Source organism: Mastigoproctus giganteus, chromosome 8 (assembly GCF_048544385.1).
Source record: "Mastigoproctus giganteus isolate SK-2022 chromosome 8, ASM4854438v1, whole genome shotgun sequence".
Lineage (NCBI taxonomy): Eukaryota > Metazoa > Arthropoda > Arachnida > Uropygi > Thelyphonidae > Mastigoproctus > Mastigoproctus giganteus.
The window spans coordinates 31,267,746-31,290,253 of NC_143582.1; the positions used below are offsets into that span (position 1 = coordinate 31,267,746).

General features: G+C 35.7%; 1 protein-coding gene across 1 annotated transcript in view; it reads left to right on the top strand.

The window, feature by feature from the left end:
• Nucleotides 1–22,508, top strand: part of LOC150081409 (kielin/chordin-like protein) — a 572,736-nt gene that overhangs the window by 440,188 nt on the left and 110,040 nt on the right. Inside the window, exons 18-20 of the mRNA XM_090380194.1 lie at nucleotides 19,085–19,182; nucleotides 19,422–19,503; nucleotides 20,567–20,677. Of these exons, the coding sequence (XP_090236320.1) occupies nucleotides 19,085–19,182; nucleotides 19,422–19,503; nucleotides 20,567–20,677 (291 nt within the window). The remainder of the gene's footprint in view (nucleotides 1–19,084; nucleotides 19,183–19,421; nucleotides 19,504–20,566; nucleotides 20,678–22,508) is intronic.

Here is a 22,508-nt window from a genome sequence, read left to right on the forward strand (position 1 = left end):
CCTGCAGTTTACCTTGTGTACAATAATCTAAAGTACTCCTATTGTTGTTGTTATTTAGGAGCATTAGCAACTAAGGCCATATTGCTCCGGGGATATGCAGAGGCCATTCCCTGACCTTTCCGCATCCTCCGTATTTGGTGGTCACGGGCTTGAACCCCGGTCTAATCAAGAAGCGCGTGCTACGCACTGCTGCTCCTGCCCACCTGGCTACGGCAGCACCTGTACTCCTATTAATAATAGGAGTAATAATTATATCCCTTTATTTTCAAATATAAAGTTACAGAAATTATGTAGAAAGAATATTTGCATCCTAAGAGAATTGAAGCACAAAAGATTTACAAGGATGATAAACCTAATGTATATATGCACTTAATCATATTACATTTCATCAAAAAGAATAATATTCAAAATATTATTTTATTTTATTTTATTAGACTTTTTTTTTTGCCTTTATTTCAAAAACATTCAGTGGCATGCAAAATACACTGCATATCTGATTTTACATATTATCTATAATGTTTATTGTGCATTATGTTTAAGTAGATTGCCATCTACTCAAACAGGATTTCATGAGCAGTCATGCTCTACAAAATTGCATTAGTGGGAATTTCCATTTTGAAAATTTAATTAAAAATATACTTTTATAATGAAGAAATATGTTATTTATAGTTGTATCCATTATAATGTTAAAATAAATTATTTAAAATTAAATTATGACATTACAAAGTACAAAATTTTAAGCTATATCTTGCCTATTCCAAAAATATTATATGCATTTTAAACACGGGAATGCCCCTTTAAAGGGGCATAATATAAAATATAATATAGCACCACACAGAATATTTTTTTTTTTGTTATAAAAGCAAGGTTGTACACAAATTTTGATACCTGGTATTTCGTATCATTTACAGTAACCCTCAGGGGACCAGCAAAAATGCAATGCTCAAGAATTTTGGTGCTTAACAAAATGTATATGCACAGTTGTAGTGACTTTGACTCAGATTTTTGAAAATTAAGAGGACTTTCTTGTCCTTTCGTGTGCTCTTTTCTGGCCAAAAGATTTAAACTGTGTATGAAGAATATTTAAAATTGCCTCGGCTGTTAGCACTTTAAGTTGTTTAGTTTTTTTTATCTCACATTTCAGGATGAAGGTCATTGTGAATGCAATGGTCTTAATGCTCACAGCAGAATGAACTTCGCTCTCACAACACCTTGGTATTGAACTGCTTTTAATGTGGCAATGGTCTCTCAGAACCTGTCAGGTTACTTTCAAAAAAATTTTTTTGTTGGTTCAACCTTAATGACTGAAACATTTTCTATCTTCCTAAATATAGATCCAGTTTCACTCAAGTTAATTTTGAATGTAATATTTTATAATTTTCACAGAGTAATTATGTGAAAATACCAGACAGATGCCATGCAACTTTTGTGCATTGAAGGCATCTGGCACTGCACAGATCCTGGTCTGATTTTCAACTGTGCAAGGTAACCCTCAGTTATGCTCTATAACTTTAAATATTGAGTAATTAGCTGAAAAAGTGTGATCGGAAAACACATGAGAACTCTTGAGAGAGTTGTTCCCTTCTAGTAATAATTTTTTGTATAGAGCTTTGTGAAATGAATGAATAATAAGTACTCTAGTTTTTAATTTTTTTTATATAAACTACTCAAAAAAAAATCTTTTGAGTAGTTTTGCAGCAATATTTTTTCAAGAATACTTAATTTAAAATATTTTAATTAAGAAATATTGCTGAATACATATCGAAGTCTAAAGACCAAACAGATTCTAAGTGGGAAAAAAGTGTGCATACATAAATTTAAAATTTTGTGCTCATACCAGTTCTGCGCTGGAAATCGGAACTGATTATTACTTTCAAGTTTATATTTTATAATTGTGACTTTCTTTTTTAATTTTCAGTATAATAAAATTTTCTGCAAATTTCTGCTTCTGTATATAAGGTAAAAGCAGAAATATATGTGCATTCATAATTTTCAAATTTTGCACCCTTAATGGTTTTCTGAAAAATGATAGTTTATTAGGATCATGTTACTTTTATGATTGATGTTTTTTCATTTTCAGTAGTAAAAACAATATTTTTTAAAATAATGCATAAAACAGCATTTTTGAATATTTAAATTTTTTATTAAATATTAAAAAGTTACATACAATAAGTAATGCAATATATTAAGAAAAGATAATCTATATGGTATGCTGTAAGCAGAATTCAAAAAAAAATCTAAAACCTTTCCCATAAATAAAAACAAAGTTGGCCACCTGTTAAGTGCCACATGATCTCCCTTCCCTTGCAACAATATATGGCTTGACCACAGCTGGGTTAAACAAATGGTATTAGCAATAGGTTAATCTGCCATTTATTAAAAACCTCGAATAAATTTTGGGCAAAAAGCCTCATGCAAAGAGAACTTTGACATAGCAGTGAGCAAACTCAGTTTGCTCATTGATGCGTTAAGTAACAAACTTAGTTTATTCCTCACTACACAGAAAATGAGCTAAGTCCTACCTATATCATTATCATTATTATTAACATTATTAATAGAGGCATACGATGCAAGAAAGCAAGCTTATGCAGCATCAGCCAAAAAAAAAACAAAAAAAACCCTTCCTATTTCACCTGCCTGTCCAGCTCAGCCTTAAATTTAGCATTAGCATTAGTAGAGGCATACGATGCAAGAAAGCAAGGTTATGCAGCATCAGCCAAAAAATATATATATATCTGCCATTTATTTAAATAATGAGACATTGCTGTGACAGCCTCTTTCAGGACTTATGGTCCATTAGATAATAGGCAGTCTCTAGTGACAATTCCATGACAAAACAGTGGGAATGAAGTTGTTTCTATCAAACTGTCAAGTGGTAGAAGAAATTATAAATTTTAAATTACAGAATGAGTATTAGTGCTTTGGCCTTCACAAAATTTGAAAAGTTGGAGGAGTTTTCTCTGCTTCTTTTGGCTAGTTTTGTCATGGAATTGTCACTAGGGACTACCTACTATCTGATGAAAGGCTAGTAAGTTCCAAAATAGACAGTTATAGCAGTGTCTCATTTTTTAAATAAACTGGCTGATTAAACTTTCAGCAATGCCATTTGTTTAAAAGTAATTTAATACCAAGGCAAAGTTTATTCTTCTGTGAGCCTAACACCATTCTATGGTAGTTTAAATTCTGCTGGGCAAGAAAAGTACGAGGTGAGAAAGCCTTCCCAGTTTTCAAAATTTTGAAATAGCAGAACTTGTAGCATTAGCTATTTTATGTTTTCAAAGTTTGACTTAGACATTTTATTAAGTTTTATTAAAATACTATCATCATATTCCAGCACAGGATTGACAATGTTTTTCATTTTCTTGATTTTTATTTCCTTTGCTATTGTGGCTTTCAGAACAATGCAGTTCCACAGGCATTCCGTTGTTTAAGACTCATCTTATGTACTCGTACGTTGTTCTCTGATACGTAATGGGACACATCAAGTATGGTAAACAGTGCATCATTTGGAGAGCACATTGGTTTTGAAGAATACAAAGAAGGAAGTGGACTCAAGAGCAGGCAGTCAAAAGAAGGGTAGAAGGTTGAAGAAAAGACTTAAGTTCCGTAAAGGGTTAAGCTGCAGCATTTTTGATGTCTCCAGTTGTCATTTAGAAGCAAGTGGTTCTTTCCAAGTCAGCTATTGGAAACATCTTAATACGGTTTTGGGGGGGAGGCAGGGAATGAGAAGCTATTCTCCTGTATGAAGCAGTCTATATGAAGGATATCTAATTACCTTCTATAGAAAGTTCTTTTTTACATATTTGTGAACCATGATCCAAACTCAGTTGAGAATTTTTACCTTTGCATCACTGATTGATGAATAATCAGGGATGCAGTGATACAAACTCCAGTGGAGTTCAGCTTAGCATTTCTCCACTAAATTTTTGATCATTCCCCATAGCACAGAAATGGCCAAAATTTTCAGAAAAAATAACAATATGTGTATGTATAAGAAAGAGTGATATGAATAGTATGAGCTGCATATCACAATAGAGATGAAGTGGGTATGTCAGTGCAGTGAAGAAAAGCTTTGTAGATGAGGCTATGCCATTCCTGCTAGTAAGGAAAAAGTCTATTCTTGTATACTGAAGAATAATTGATAAAGAATTGTTAATAAAGATGAAGCCATTACTAAGCTGATGGTAAATCAAGGGTGGAAGAAGGACAATAAGACTTTTTTCCTGAGTCACAATATGCAAGGGGTGGTTCAAAAAAGATTTGTATTCATCCAGAAGTAGTTGTGATAGAAGGTTGAAACAAACACCATGTATTACTCTTTTTGAATATAGTCATAGACAGAATTACTAATTTTTGTCACCTTTCAATACACTTCCACAGGCCAGTTTTGTAGAAGTCCTCTAACTGCCCTTCAAACCACGATTTGGCAACAGGAATCACCTCATCATCAGCAGCAAAATGTTTTCCTTGAAGAAAGGTCTTTAGGGCAGAAAAGAGGAAGAAATCTGAGGGTGCAAGGTCAGGAGAATAAGCAGGATATGGCAGTATTTCAAACCCATATTTGTGGGCACACCTCATTGCGGCATGAAAGGAATGTACGGCGGCATTATTGTGGAGCAGGTGCACACCTTTCAATAGCTTTCCTCATCTCTTTTCTTTTATAGTAGCACCTAGCTTTAAGAGGTGGTTGGAATAATACTTCAGCACAGTACAGCCATTATACAGCCCTTTTGAAGATATCTATTAGTATTACACCATGCTGATACCAAAAAAACTGACAGCATCACCTTGCCAACACTTGGTTGCACCTTTGCCTTTTTTAGGGGTGGTGATGCTGCATTGTTCCATTGTTTTGACATTGTTTAGTTTTGTGATCACAGTGATGGATCCAAGCTTCATCCATGTGACTATAAAAAATCTCCTTTTGCTTTTCCCAGTACATCAACAATATTTCATGTGCACACTGTACCATTTCCTTCTTCTGGTAAGGGGTCAGAAGTCTAGGAACCCATTAGCAGACACTTTACTCATATGCAAGTATGATGGATGATGTTCTCAACAGACCTACATTAAGTTGGAGCTCTGCAGTTAGTTCTTTGATGCCAATACACCGATCTTCTAGGATTAATGCCTCAATTTTTGCAACACTCCCTTCTGCACACAGCAGTTGCTGGGCATCCTGGGATTTCTTCATCATTCACTGAGGTTGTTCCACATTTGAATTGTTTATACCAATGTGCAACAACACTGTAACCTGGGCAGTCTTCTTCATAAACAGCAACCATTTCTTCATGGATTGTTTTGGGTGTTTTCCCTTTCAGAAAAAGGAACTGAATCACTGATATGTATTTATATTTTTGGGATACAAAAATAAAAAAGCACTTAAAAAACTTTTTAATAAATACATAAACTGGTCCTCGGCTATATAACGTTTGGGAAATAATGTTCTATGACTTTCCCACACTATCTTTTTCTACTTTATTAAATTGACAAGCTCATTATTCATCTCCTTTCAATCCCTTTGTGCTATATTTTCTTAATGGTATACTAGGGGGCTTCGCCCCATGCTTACTTTGCTCGCCAACCCCAGCACACGCTTATCTATGTAAAATGTAGAGGTATGATGGAGTAAGTCAAATCTTTTTTATGTAAAAGTCACACCTCTTGAAATGCACTGATCGATATCTAATCAAGAAATGACCTATGTAATTATTTACCTGTGCATTTGTAGTGACTTAATTACCCCGCCTACTTGTACCATGTGACCCACATTCCTCTTCTACCATTGGCTAGCCCACCCCCACTACACTGCATTCTCAAGGCAGAATAAATATCATCATGTAATTATTTACTTGCATTTACACTTAGGAAAAGGCCTTTTGCTCCAGGTTCCATAATGCACGAGAAATATTGTTGCATCTGAAAGAGCAGGACTAAAATATTTACAATCTATACAAATATTTAAAATATTTACAAAATACTAAACTAGCATTAGCATTAGCAAAGCCACACAATGCAAGAAAGCAAGCTTATATAGCATCAGCCATAAAAAAAAAAAAAAAAACTTATTTCACCCATCCACTTGCTCCAAATGCAGATGGAAGTTTGTTCCAGCAATCAACCACCCGCTGGCTAAAGGCAAACTTCTGCACATCTATCCTACAACCGTCTTTCCACAATTTGAATTTATGCCCTCTCAGGCGATTATTCTGAGCAAGAGGAAGAATCCCATCAGCATTGAGCATGCCCAAACCATTCAAGGCTTTATACACCTCAATCAGATCACCTCACAGGTGACTAGTCTCCAGACACTGTAATTTGCAAAACTTAAGCCTTTCTTCGTAAGAGCAACCCGTTGTTCCATTCACTAATCTTGCTGCCCTTCTCTGTACTCATTCCAAAAGCTCTACATCCTTCTTAAAATGAGGCCTCCAGACCTGTATACAGTACTCAAGGTGTGGCCTGACCATTGCCTTATATAAGGGGATAATCACCTCCTTATCCCTTCTATAAAAATTCCTGTATATCATAGACAAGACACCATGAACTACTCTTGCAGACCGTCTGCACTGGTCAGAAAACTTCATATCTGCCTGCACAATTACCACCAGGTCCTTTTCATTCTCTACCACTGTCAGTGTGCTACCACAGAGTTGATATGTTACTCTGGAATTACTGCTTCCCATATGTAGTACTTTACATTTGTCAATGTTAAACTTCATTTCCCGTCTCTCAGCCCATCTGCTCAACTTTTCTAGATCCTGTTGCAGCAGTGTACTGTTATTAGTGTCATTAACAACCCTGCCAGCCTTCATATCGTCTGCAAACTTGGACATTAAGCTTGATATACCATCATCAATGTCATTTATAAATACAGAAAACAACAATGGACCAACACTGAACCCGGAGGGACTCCACTAATAGCATTAGTCCATGAACAGTAGTGTCCATTGATTACCACTCTCTGTCTTCTCCGGCGCCTCCATAGCCAGGTGGGCAGGAGCAGCAGTGCATAGCACACGCTTCTTGATTAGACTGGGGTTTGAGCCCGTGATCTCCAAATACGGAGGATGCGAAAGGTCAGGGAATGACCACCGCATATCCCTGGAGCAATATGGCCTTAGTTGCTAATGCTCCTAAAAACCAAATAAACAAACAATCTGTCTTCTCCCACTCAACCATCCCTTTATCCATAGCAGCAATTTGCCTCCAATGCCACACTGCTCCAATTTATGCAGCAGTCTTCCATATGCAACAGTATCAAAGGCTTTCCTAAGATCCAAATATATGATATCAAAGTTATTCTTTGCATCCAGTTCCTTTGTGACTACATCATAGTATCCAATCAAATTAGTCAGACAAGACCTCTCCTTAACAAACCCATGCTGTGTCCGAGCTATAACTGAAGTCTTGTCTAGATGATCCTGCAATGCTTCTTTAACCAGTGCCTCCATTAATTTCCCTGGAACAGAAGTAAAACTAACAGGTCTGTAATTACCTGTGTCTCCTTTTGATCCTCCTTTGTGGATTGGGGTCACATTTGCACATCTCCAGTCTGTGGGTACCTCCCCTGAGTCCAGCGAAACTCTCATAATTATGGCTAAGGGTTTGCTTACTTCCTTTGTCGACTCCTTTAATATAACTGGATAGATTCCATCCACCCCAGGTGCCTTTCTTGTGTTTATATTCAACAATTTCTCCTCCACTTTACTCTCAGTTATTACAAGATTATATACTTACTGCTACAGTTGAATACACCTCTGGCATTCCCCTCCCTGAATAACTCCTCATGTGTGAATGTCAATGCAAAATATTCATTTAGTTTGTTAGCTGTCTGAGCAGGATCATCAACAGTTCAACTATCGATATCAAGTGGCCCAATTTGATTCATCCCCTTCCTTCTAGAGTTTATGTAAGTAAAGAACTCTTTGCTGTTTTTCTTTGCATCCTTTGCCAAAGATTTCTTGTAATCTGCCTTCGCCTGCTTAATCTCTTTTGTAAATAGAAGTAAAGGAATCGAAGAAGAAAAGTTAGTTTAATTATTATGAAAATCTGGAATTTTCATAATTATTAGGAAAAGTTAGTTTAATTATTATCAAATTCTGTATCCATTATTGAGTTTAAAGCTAAACCATTTGTTGATGTTAGTCAGTAGATTCTAATTAGTTTGAAGTAATGTGGCAGAATTATAGGTACCAGCTTCAAGGATGCAGGGTGCCGTGGAATATCTAATAAAAAGGCATTCGGCAGAAACTGAATGTCAAGATAAGAGAAATTCAGAAGAGCCATTGATTAACAAATTGTTCTTGTTTGGGTAGAGTCAAGGATTTTTACTTCAATTATTTCACCTCAGGTATTGAAGTCATATTTCATAATGTGACAGAATTGAAGTGATGAGGTTATGAAATTATTAAAGCACTGTTCTAGGTGTCTAAATAATCACCCAATTTATCAACACAATGTACTCCTGAGGAGTACATTGTGTACTCCTCAGGAGAAATTTCTCATACATATATTGATTGACTGGGAGAATGCATGGCATTAACAAATTTATCCATATATGTATATTTATTACATCATGGTTGCATTCTTTAATACTACTTAGGTTGAAATTTATTTTGCATATGTATACATTCGTTGCAGTATGCATACACAGCAAAAAAAATTAAAGTGCCATACAGTATTTTCTGTTATGCTGGGTAAGCTGATACAACATTTGATAGTTTATTCTAAATTTTAACAGTAGTCTGTGTAAAGTTGCTGGATTTTTTTTTGCTGATGCTTTGTAAGCTTGCTTTAGTATTTGTGTTACTATTAATAGTCAAAAATGATGCAAGAAAGCAAGCTTATATATCATAAGCAAAAAAAAAAAAAAAACCAACCCATTCCATTTTACCTGTGTATCCCCTCCAATAATCTGTCTAATTCTTCCTTGAATTTATTCAAATTACCCAATTCCACAACAATGGATGAAAGTTTTGTTTCAGCAGTCAACCACTCATTGGCTGAAGGCAAACTTCCACACATCTATTCTGCAATCATCCTTCCTCAGTTGAGTTTGTTCAAGCATTCAAAGCCTTAAACACTTCAGATTACCTTGGAGGCCTTTAGTCTGCAGACAGTGCAATTTGCAGAATTGAACCCTTTCTTGGTAGGAGAACCCCTTTGTTCCCCTCACCAATCTCATTGCCCTTCTCTGTACACATCTCAGCAGCTCTGCATCTTTCCTAAAATGATGCCTCCATACTTTTATGTGGTACTCAAGGTGTGACCTGACCATTGCCTTATACAATGGAATAATCATCTCCATATCCCTGCTAGCAAAATTCTTGTATATCATTGACAAAATCATCATGAACTGTCCTCGAAGCCTGCCTGTACTGCTCAGACAACTTCATATATGACTGCACAATTATACCCAAGTCTTTTTCATTTCCCACTACCTTGAACGTGGCGCCTCCTTAGCCAGGTGGGAAGGAACAGCAGTGCATAGCACACGCTTCTTGATTAGACCAGGGTTCGAGCCCGTCACCACCAAATACGGAGGATGCAGAAAGGTCAGGGAATGACCACTGCATATCCCGGAGAGCAATATGGCCTTAGTTGCTAATGCTCCTAAAAACCAAATAACAAACAAACCTTGAACGTAGCACTACACAATTGGTACGTTACTCTGAGATTACTGCTACCCATATCCAGTACTTTGCATTTGTCGATGTTAAACTTCATTTGCCATTTCTCATCCCATCCACATAATTTTTCTAGATCTTGTTGCAGCAGCATACCTTCATTACTGTCATTAGTCACCATGCCAGCCTTTATATGATCTGCAAACTTACACAAATAACTCCAGAGGCTCACATCTGGTGAGTGGCAAACCCAAGGTCCTGTACTGGATATCATCATTCTTCTCTTTCTTGGTGATTCCTTTCTACTCCTGACTCTCTCTCTCTCTCTCTCTCTCTCTCTCTCTCTCTCTCCCCCCCCACCTCAGGGTAACTCGGGAATTTTTTTTTTTTTACCTGGTGCAGCATAAGCCTCAGGCTTCCTTGCACCATATGGCTAATAATAATAATAATAATAATAATAATAATAATAATAATAATAATAATAATAGTAACTTGGTTACAGACCAGCTTATATCTATTATAGGCTTCTGTGTCACATGTTAATTTATATGTATCCCATGCATTTTTCTTCTCCGTCACATGTCTAATTAGTTCATCTGACATCCATTTAGGCCTAAATCTTGAACAATATTTCTTTGTTGGTATAAAAAGCCTAGTCGCTTCCAAGATTAATTCTTTGAAAGCTTCCCATTTTGAATTTGCTGTTGGTAATATCATCAGTTGGTTCCACCATATGGAATTTAAATACTGTCTCAGACCACCATAGTCCCCTTTACAAAAGCAAAAATCCTTCCCTTTACCCTTGATGGTAGTTACCTCTTTGAGTAAATCCCACTTCAGCACACTGTGATCACTGCCATCTAGTGGTTCCTTTATCTGCAGATTCTTGATGCATGAAGAATCATTACTGATAATCAGATCAAGAGTATTACTCCCTCTAGTTGCCCTCCGAATATGCTGCTGTAGAAAACAATCATCCAATAAATCCCCAAAAGCCTTGCTAGTGTGTGAGTGATCAACTCACAAATTCCAGTCAATATCCGGGAAATTAAAATCTCCCATTATGAGACACTCTAATTTACTGGCCCACTTTGTTTCTCTGCACAACTGCTCATTATACTCATCAGATTCATTAGGCCTATAATGCACACTCACTCTCATTTTGCCTTTCCCAGTGCTTATGTCACACCAAACAGACTCACCGTTGCATTGTCCACCAACATCAATTGGATGCACTTCCTTAGATTTTATGTGTTTATTAACTAACAGCATAACCCCTCCTCCCTTCCTGTCTTGTCTATCCTTTCTGTACACATTGTACTCCCCAAATTCCAGTTCTGCACTGCTTATGTCTGTGACTATTTACAAATATACAAACTATATCGATATCTGGTTCCTTCATCGGCTGACATTACAGTGGAAGATCAATTGATGCTGGGCATGGTCATGTATTAGACAGTGAAGTATGTGCACAAGGTTGGTGAATGTTATGGAAGCAGTTGTCTTTAAATGGAAGACAACAATGTAATTATTCACCTGCACATTTGTAGTGACGTAATTGCCCTGCTCTTTTCTCCCATTGGCTCGAATAAATATCAGTAGGAGGAATATTTTTTTAATGTATAGAGAGATATGCATTTCTGGCTTTTGTGATTACTATTCTAAAGGTATTCTGATTTTTTCTTCCCTGGCTATATACTTAATTGATAAAGATCATGTAACGTCTTAAACTGTCATAGTCTCCTTTCTTGAAATTAAAACCAGTGCTTTTGCTTTTAACAATTGCAGCCTCTCTCTCTCTCTTATTGTCCAACTTTAAACTCTTGATAATTGCCTTTGATAAGGAGGCAACAAGTCCCCAAACCTGTTGATTTGATATGATATTTAAATTTAGCTTCAAATTTAAAAATTACATTAACCATATTTATCAATATGGTGACAGTGATCACAAGGTACTGATGTGGGAATTACTTAAAGATGAAACTAGCATCAAGGCTAAAGGGAAGGGCTTTTGCTTTCGTAGTGTTATAAACAAAGAGTATGAGACAAGTTGATTCAGAACACCATATAGATAAATTCCATAATCCTAAACTCCAAACAGAAATTAGGAATAAGCTAGTGTACCACGAAAATAGTTAAATTTTACAATAGTGCGACCAAATTCTCCTGAACCAATACCTTAAAAAATCTCACAAAGTTGCCCTCTCTGTATCTCATAATTCCAAAATCCTGTAACTAAGAAATAACTACAATTTAAACTATTCTTACATGTGATAATTAACTTTATAAACAGCACCATGTTTCAGAACTTATACTAGTCTTGATTGCATGCACTACTGCTCTTGAGAGTTAGGATGTCATAAGAGAGCATTTGACTCCTGATTGGTCATTTGGAGAGACTGTAACTTATCCTATTCACTCAAGATCAGTTCTCTTGAAATTGTGTACTTTTATTTTAAACCCCAAGCAAAAAATTACATCCAAACAGACTCAACATCCATGAGTCTGTTTGGTGTGAAATAAGCACTGGGAAAGGAAAAATGAGAGTATGTGTGTGTCATAGGCCTAATGAATCTGATGAGTATAATGAGCAATTGTGCAGAGAAACAAAGTGGGCCAGTAAATTAGAGTGTCTTATAATGGGAGATTTTAATTTCCCGGATATTGACTTGAATTTGTGAGTTGATCACTCACACACTAGCAAGGCTTTTGGGGATTTATTGGATGATTGTTTTCTACAGCAGCATATTCGGAGGGCAACTAGAGGGAGTAATACTCTTGATCTGATTATCAGTAATGATTCTTCATGCATTAAAAATTTGGAGATAAAGGAACCACTGGGTGACAGTGGTCACAATGTACTGATGTTGGAATTACTTAAAGATGAAACTACCGTCAAGGCTAAAGGAAGGGCTTTTGCTTTCGTAAAGGTGATTGCAGAGGTTTCAGACAGTTTTTAAATTCTGTACAGTGGGATCAACTGATGATGTTACCAATGTTGAATTCTAAAGAACTTAGAATGGGAAGCATTCAAAGAACTTATCTTGGAAGCTACTAGGCTTTACATACCAACTAAGAAATATTGTTCAAGGTTTAGGCCAAAATGGATGTCAGATGAACTAATGAGGCATATGGCAGAGAAGAAAAATGCATGGGATACTTACAAATTAACACATGACACAGAAGCCTATGATAGATACAAGTTGATATGCAACCAAGTTACAAAGGAGGTTAGGCAGGCGAAGGCAGATTACGAGAAATCCTTGGCAAGGGATGCAAAGAAAAACAGCAAAGGGTTCTTTACTTATGTAAACTCTAGAAGGAAGGGGATGAATCAGATTGGTCCAATTGATATTGATGGGTCAACTGTTGATGATCCTGCTCAGGTAGCTAACAAACTAAATGAATATTTTGCATCAACATTCACACATGAGGAGTTATTCAGCAAGGGGAATGCCAGAGGTGTATTCAACTCTAGCAGTAAGCTACAGAATCTTGAAATAACTGGGAGTAAAGTGGAGGAGAAACCGTTGAAGATAAACACAAGAAAGGCACCCGGGGTGGATGGGATCTATCCAGTTATATTAAAGGAGGCAGCAAAGGAAGTAAGCAAACCCTTAGCCATAATTATGAGAGCTTCCTTGGATTCAGGGGAGGTACCCACAGACTGGAGATGTGCAAATGTGACCCCAATTCACAAAGGAGGATCAAAGGCTGACACAAGTAATTATAGACCTGTGAGCTTAACTTCTGTTCCAGGAAAATTAATGGAGGCACTGGTTAAAGAAGCACTGCAGGATCATTTAGACAAGACTTCAGTTATAGCTCAGACACAGCATGGTTTTGTTAAGGGGAAGTCTTGCCTGACCAACTTGATTGGATACTATGATGCAGTCACAAAAGAACTGGATGCAGGGAATAACTTTGATATTATATACTTGGATCTTAGAAAGGCTTTTGATACTGTTGCACATGGAAGACTGCTACACAAATTGGAGCAGTGTGACATTGGAGGCAAATTGCTGCTATGGATAAAGGGGTGGTTGAGGGGGAGAAGACAGAGAGTGGTAATCAATGGACACTGCTCATCGTGGACTAATGTTATCAGTGGAGCCCCTCAGGGCTCAGTGTTGGGTCCATTATTGTTTTCTGTATTTATAAATGATATCGATGATGGTATATCAAGCTTAATGTCCAAGTCTGCAGATGATACAAAGGTTGGCAGGGTTGTCAAGGACACTACTGACACTATGCTGCTGCAACAGGATCTGGAAAGGTTGAGCAGATGGGCTGAGAGGTGGCAAATGAAGTTTAACATTGACAAATGTAAAGTACTACACATGGGAAACAGCAACCCCAGAGCAACATATCAACTCTGTGGTACTACACTGACAGTGGTAGAGAATGAAAGGGACTTGGGGATGGTTGTGCAGGCAGATATGAAGTTCTCTGAGCAGTGCAGACGGGCTGCAAGAGTAGCTCATGGAGTATTGTCAATGATGTACAGGAATTTTTCCAGCAGGGATAAGGAGGTGATTATTCCATTGTATAAGGCAATGGACAGGCCACACCTAGAGTACTGTATACAGGTCTGGAGGCCTCATTTCAAGAAGGATGTAGAGCTGCTGGAACGAGTACAGAGAAGGGCAACAAGATTAGTGAATGGAACAAAGGGGTGCTCTTACGAAGAAAGGCTTAAGTTTTGCAAATTACAGTGTCTGGAGACTAGGCACCAGCGAGGTGATCTGATAGAGGTGTATAAAGCCTTGAATGGTTTAAGCATGCTCAATGCTGATGGGATTCTTCCTCTAGCTCAGAAAAATCACCTGAGAGGGCATAAATTCAAATTGAGGAAAGACAGATGTAGGATAGATGTGCGGAAATTTGCCTTTAGCCAGCGGGTGGTTGGTTGGTGGAACAGACTTCCATCCCTTGTAGTGGAGGTTGGTAGCCTAAATAAGTTTAAGGCTCAGCTGGACAGGTATTTTGAACGAACAGAGGGGTGAAGTGGAAGTGGTTTTTTTTTTTTTTTTTGTTTTTTGGCTGATGCTGCATAAGCTTGCTTTCTTGCATCAAATGCCTGTACTAATGCTAATGCTAATGCTAATGCTAAATGGAAAGCATTCAGGGACTTAATTTTGGAAGCTACTAGACTTTTCATTCCAACTAAGAAATACTGTTCAAGGTTTAGGCCTAAATGGAGATTCAGATGAATTAATGAGGCTTGTGGCAGATAAGAAGAATGTATGGGATACATATGGCAGAGAAGAAGAAAGTAAGGGATGCATATAAAGTATCAGGTGACACAGAAGCCTATGGCAGGTATAAACTAGTCTTTAATCAAGTCACAAAGCAGGTTAGCAGGTGAAGGCAGATTACAAGAAATCTTTGGCAAAGGATGCAAAGAAAAACAGCAAAGAGTTCTTTACTTATGTAAACTCTAGAAGGAAAAGGATGAATCAGATTGGACCACTTAACATAGATGGGTTAACTATTGATGATCATACTCAGGTAGCTGATAAACTGAATGAGTATTTTGCATCTACATTCACACATGAGGAGTTATTCAATGAGGGGAGTGCCAGACGTTTATCAAACTCTGATGGGGAGCAAAGTGATTTTGTAATAACTGAGAGCAAAGTGGAAGAGAAATTGTTGAAGTTAAACATAAGGAAGGCACCTGAGGTGGACGGGAGATATCCAGTTATATTAAAGGAGGCAGCAAAGGAGGTAAGCAAACTCTTAGCCATAATTATGAGAGCTTCTTTGGACTCAGGGGAGGTCCCTATGGACTGGAGGTGTGCAAATGTATCACCAATTCACAAAGTGGGTTCAAAAGGTGACACAAGTAACTACAGAACTTTTAGTTTAACTTGTGTTCTGTGGAAAAGAATGGAATCACTGGTTAAAGAAGTATTGCAAGATCATCTAGACAAGACTGCAGTAATAGTTAAGACACAGCATGGATTTGTTAAAGGGAGGGAGGTCTTGTCTGACCAATTTGATTGGATACTAGGATGTGGTCACAAAGGAATTGAATGCCAAAAATAATTTTGATATCATATACTTGGATTTCAGGAAAGCTTTTGATACTGTTGCACATGGAAGACTGCTGTACAAATTGGAGAGGTATGGTATTAAGGGTAAGTTCCTACAATGGATAAAGGAATGATTGAGTGGGAGATGACAGAGAGTGGCAATCAATGGACACTGCTCTTCATGGACAAATGTTATTGCTAGAGTTCCCAAGGGTTTGGTGTTGGGCCCATTGTTGCTTTGTATATTTATCAATGATATTGATGAAGGTGTATCAGGTTTAATGTCCAAGTTTGCAGATAATACAAAAGTTGGGAGGATTGTTAACCACAGTAAAGACGGTATGCTATTACAACTGGATCTAGATAAGTTGGACAAATGGGCTGAGAAGTGGCAACTGAACTTTAACATTGACAAATGCAAAGTTTTGCATATGGGTAGTAATAACCCAAGAGAAATGTACCAACTGTGTGGTACTACAATCAGGGAAGTGGAAAGTGAAAAAGACCTTGGGGTAATTGTGCAGTCAAATATGAAGTTCGCTGAGCAGGGCAGGTCATGGAGTCTTGTCAATGATATATAGGAATTTTTCTATCAGGGACAGGGTGGTGATTATCCCATTATACAAGGCAATGTTTAGGCCACACCTAGAGTACTGTGTACAGGTCTGGAGGCCTCATTTTAGGGAGGATGTAGATTTGCTAGAACAAGTACAAAGAAGGGCAACAAGATTGGTGAGGGGAACAAAGGGGTGCTCTTCCCAAGAAAGGCTTAAGTTCTGCAAATTGCAGCACCTGGAGAGTAGGCGCCTGTGAGGTGATCTGATTGAGGTATATAAAGCCTTGAATGGGTTGAGCAAGCTGAATGCTGATGGGATTCTACCTCTTGCTCAGACTAAGAACCTGAGGGCACAGTTCCAAATTGAGGAAAGATAGTTGTAGAATAGATGTGTGGAAATTTGCCTTTAGCCAGCGGGTAGTTGATTGGTGGAATAGACTTCCATCTTTTGTTGTGAAAGCTGATAGCCTAAATAAATTTAAGGCTGAACTGGACAGGCATTTGGAACGAATGGAGGGGTGAAATGGGAGGTTTTGTTGTTGTTTTTTTGGCTGATGCTGCATAAGCTTGCTTTCTTGCATCATATGCCTCTACTAATGCTAATGCATCTCTCCCTATATTTCTATTTATTGTATTATCTTTAAATTTTATTGTATACAGAGTTTTTCTAACTTTTTTTTTGATAAAATCCTCCCCTCTCCAATAATTTGAAATATTTTACATGTTTATAGTTTTTCAAATTTCTTTTGTCAAATAATTTCTCTGTCTCTCCAACTTAAATTTTCCCACAGCTGAATGTGTTTTTGTATGTAACGCGTCGTCATGTAGTAGGGAAAACTGCATCTATTAGGATATTGCCAATTATTTTTATTGGTTTAAATCCCATATCAAGTCTATGAAATGCCACATCATGACTTGATGTGGTATTTAAACCATTAAACAAAACTGATAATATTCTAAGAGATGCAATATCTCTGACAAGACGTAGATATTATGTACAAAAACATGAACAGTTGTGGAAATATGTACATTGATGAGACAATATACATTTTCAATGATTTAGAAAATTTTAAAATTATGAGGTGAGGTTGATTTTATCAAAAGTAAAGTTAAAGAATGTGCAAAGAAGGATATAGATGCATTATGGATTCATCTATTTGGTGACAGAATATAAATTTTTAATAAAAAATATTATTATTATTTTTTTGTTCGATGTTTAAAATCATTGTACTTAATTTCAAGAGAACTGATGTTTAGTGGGTAGCAGGATGAGCTACTTGGTCTTTCTGATTAACCAGCTCTCCTATGACATCACCTCCCTTCACTTACTTGTCTGGACATATTGACCGTCAATAGAATTAATGCATATGATCAAGGAACTGGTATAGGTTCCAAAATGTGATGCTGTTATAAAAGTAATTATCACACCATTAATAGTAGTTTAAATTGTAGTTATCTCTTAATAGAAATAACATGTGAAGGTAATGAATCATTTGAAGTCCTGTGATTAATTCTTTCATTCACAAGCTGCAATATGGCAGCTGTGAGAGTACGTATATACATTGGAAAAAGTAAAAGCAGTTATTTGTAAGGGCTAAGGAACCTAAATCCAACATAAGTAATACAAAAATACAATAGTCTGAGGATAGTAATGGTAATTGTGCTGGCACAATTCCCACTCATTTACAAGCATCCCGAAATTGTGCTGGCACAATTTAGGGACTGCTTTTAGAGAGTTATTTGGATACCAAGTACAATGGATTGGGTGAGACGGTCCTATTGAATGTCCACTTTGCTCACCAGATCAAAACCTGTTGACTTATATCTGTAAAAACATTTGAAGGGCACTGTTTAAGTGGAAAAATTAAATTTTCAATAAGTTCCATGCAAATTCAACAATTACTATGCTGTGCCAAAGTATATGTTTTGAACAAACACCTGTTGTAATTTAAAAATTAAATAAATAAAAATTGCACTGAATAATTGTAATCACAAACCTTCAGATTACTGATTTTGCCCAGTACCCATATAAAATATAATCTTAATAATGAAAGGATGTAAGGACTCGTGTTTGTATAAATTTTTAACGTATTATTGAACTTACACATTTAACTTATCATTAAAAGAGGTAGTTAAAACCTTTTATCATAATAATAAGAGGGGTCCCTACAGATTGGAGATATGTAAAAGTATATTGTTTACAAGGGTGGTTCAAAAGGCAAAGTGGGTAACTACAGACCCACAAGTTTGACTTCTGTGTTAGAGAAGATAACAGAGTCAGTAATTAAAGAAGTAATGAAATATCATTTTAATAGAAGTGGAGTGATAAGGCAATCACAGCATGAATTCATTAAAGGTAAATCATGGCTGATCAGTCTCTTTAGCTGGAAACTATGGTGTATTTACACTGATATTATATAGATAATCATTCATTGGCTCCTACCACTTAACAATCAAAGACTTATTGAAATCTAAGTATATAACATAAAAATAATTCTGTCATCCAGTTCCTTTGTAACAACCAATGAATGATTATTTATATAATATCAGTGTAAATACACCATAGTTTACCCATAACTTTAACTACATAACTACCTGTGATCATTGTAATATCTATATATACTACAATTAAGATATTTGAAAACATAGCAAAGTAATACAGCAAGCATTAAATATGTGAAGTATAAGTTAAAATAAAGTCTGCAAATTTACTTTTAGTAAATATTGAAAGCAAAAACTAAATATTGGTCCATGGTAGTTTGCATTTATTTCAAATAATTGAAAAGTTCATTTTCATTATAGTGAAAAATAAGTAAGTAAACCCTAGAATATGGATAATTAATAATTTTTGATATTTTCAGATAGTGCTAAGAAGTACGAAGAGCCACTACAGAGAGATCAGCCAGATGATGATGATGATGCTCAACAGATTTATCATATTGTGCTAGAGGAATGCAAAGTAAGCAGTTATTTAATTGTATTCTCCCTTTTTTTTTTCATTATAACAAATTTATTCATAATTATAAGAGTTTTGTTTATATTTATTGATGTCTAAAGAACATAAGATATGTTTGTTTTTGGTACATTTCTTTAATTAAAATAAACAAGATAAAAATACATTCTAAGTTTTTGAAAATGTCTACTAAATGTGTAGGATATTGGCAGCTTTTAACTTACTATATTTTTTATACAATCCAGAGGATGATATGTCCAGAAGGCCAAACCTGTATGGTCAGAGAAAGCTACTGTGATAGTGAATTCTGTCCTCTTCTTCCTGTGTGTAAGTATTTAATCACTTTTGATATCTATTATTTTTAGAGTTTATGCAGATAGCACAACCCTGAAAATGAAAATTGCGATTAACACCAGGAAAAATTCATTGCTATCTGAAAGAAATAGTAGCATAATCTTTCATGTGATATTAAAGAGCTCTTAAAATTAAGAACTTTTACTGGCAAGATATGACTGTATGAGGGCAAGGGGAAAATAGGCTGTCCAGACTTAAGAAAAGCACTGCAGGTGCCAAATTTATGCATTATGTTCTATTAATAATTTCTAAACACCAGTTTTGTTCTATTTTACATATTTCCTAGACTGTCATTGTTTCTACACATTAATACTTAATAGTACAGTAATATGTCTTTAGTTTTTTAGGAAAGTTGATGGCTGAAATCATATTAAACTGTTTATACCTCACATTAAAGAATATTATACAATTGCAACACCCCATACCAGAGGCAGAATTCGAACAAGCAACCCTTATTTCTTAGGCAAGTACATTATTACCCACTGGCCAATTTGGCAGTACAGGTTAGCATTTTGGCTTAATGCTGATGACTGTTATTCTGTAGAAATTTTAGGGATCACAGGTACTGTATTATTTAAAAAATAACAAATTACAGTAATCTTAAATACTTAGGTTATATGCATAACCTTCAAAAAACTGGAATTTTCAAAAATCTGGAGCTATGGCCCTAAGGATGTCAGATTTATAAGGTGCTACTGTATGTTCTACTGTATAAATTTTTTGGGGAGTCTCCCAGACATAATTATGGAAGTGATTGCACATGATAGTGCCAACTCCAACTTATCCCAAAAGTTTACAAAATTATAAGATTAGAGAATGAATAACCACTAATTGAGAATTATCTTGTGTATCTTGCAAAATTTGTACTATTTTGAGTTGCAGAATTAGACCCTGTTTAATTGGCTACAGTAATTTAAAAGGCATGATCCAGACTCATTGGAGTATTTCCACAAGAACTTCAAAGTTAATTATTTTGTTATAATAAATCAAATCATAGATACAAATGGCTTTTCTTTTCTTTTTTTCTGTTAATCAGGTGAAGAATTTAAAGTAGGTTGCCATCAGTTGACATGTCCAGTTGGCTATGTTTCAATTGGTAGATATGAAGATAGTTGTCCAATTTGTAAAAGTATAGACAATCCACAAGGTATGTTGCTGTTTTAATGCAGGTGATCTCTGCTTGTAATAAATTCTGAAAATATTTCTTCTTAACAGAATATTTTCTATAAATTTCTTTAACTCTTTGAGATATGTATATATACATATATATATATATATTTACATTTCTTGTGTGTGAGCTTTATAAAGTATACTGCGGACAAGTATATATTTACATTTTCAAGTTTGTTTAAACAAAGGTTATTATAACTTTGTTTAATTAGTTGGTATCAGTTTATGCACAAATTATTTGTAAATATTCCAGTTGGTGCTGCCATATTTATCTGTATTTTAAATAATTGTTGATAAAGTTCATAATTAGTGGTGCCATCTCTTTGAGTTTAAGCATGCTATGTTCAAATTCTGGATTATTTTGTCATTTCTCTGGCTCATATAATGATACAGAAAAAATAAAATTTTCATTCCATTCTGAGATGAATATGATAATGCTTTTTTGGAATATATGTAATTTACAAAACTATTTAATACTCTTATCATGTGCCACCTAAACTGTGGCACTGACAAAGTTCTGAACTGGAAATTAGAACTCTTATAAAGGTTAAACAATATCACACAAGAAGTCCTTGCAATAATTTTTTTTTATAATAAATAACATTTAAAGAATTTTATTTTGGTTGCAAAGTAATATAAAAAATGTGTATTTTATTCTTAATAATTCTTTTAAATGAGACCTTGTCCCTGTGGGTTATTCAATCAAGAGAAAGTGAATTATCCATGCATTTAAAGCATGATCACAAAACTGCTTTATTTATTTTTGGCTTCACCAATTTCTCTTCCACTTTCCTCTCAGTTATCACAAATTAGCTTCCTGTTATAAGTTGGTCTATTTCTGGTATCCCTCATCCCTAAAAACTTCTTCATGTGTGCAGGTAGATGCAAAATATTTATTCAGTTTGCCTGCAACCTGAACAGGATCATCAATAGCTATGCCATTCATATCTAGTGGATCAATGTGGTTCATCTTTTTCCTTCCAGTGTTAAGATAAGCAAAGAATTCTTTGAAACATTTCTCTGCATTCTTAGCAAAGGACTTCTCATAATCATCCTTAAATTGCCTAACCTCCTTAGTAACTTGAACTTACTGTAGGTTCCCTGATAATCTACAAGCATGTCATGTATTTTTTTTTTTTTTTTTTCACTGCCACTAGTCTCATCAGTTCATCTAACATCCATATAGGTATAAACTTTGAACATTATCTCTTAGTTAGCATAAAAAGGTTATTATCTTCTACAGTTACTTCTCTGAATGCTTCCCATTTAGAATTCGCAGTTTGTAACATTATTAATTTGTCCCATTGAAAATGATTTAAAAACTGCCTAAGACCATTGTAGTCACCTTTACGAAAGCAAAAGACCTTTCCTTTTGCCCTAGACAATAGTTATATTTTTAAGTAAATCTCACATCAATACACTGTAATCACTGCCACCTAGTGGATCTTATATCTGCAGATTCTTAATGCGTGAAGGGTTGCTACTGATAATCAGATCAAAGTATTGCTTTCTCTTGTTGCTTCTCTACATGTTGCCATAGAAAACAGTTATCCAATGAATCCAGAGAAGTTCTGCTACTGTGTGAGTGACCAGTCAACACGTTCCAGTCAAAACTAGAAAGTTCAAGTCTCTCGTTATAAGACACTCTGATTTACTAGCTCACTCTATTTATCTGTATAATTTTCATTATACACATCACAGTCATTTGACCTATAACATACCCTTACCCTCATTTTTATTTTTCCAGTTCTTATGTCACACCAAACAGACTCAACATTACACTGTCCACCTATATTAACTGGGTGTAC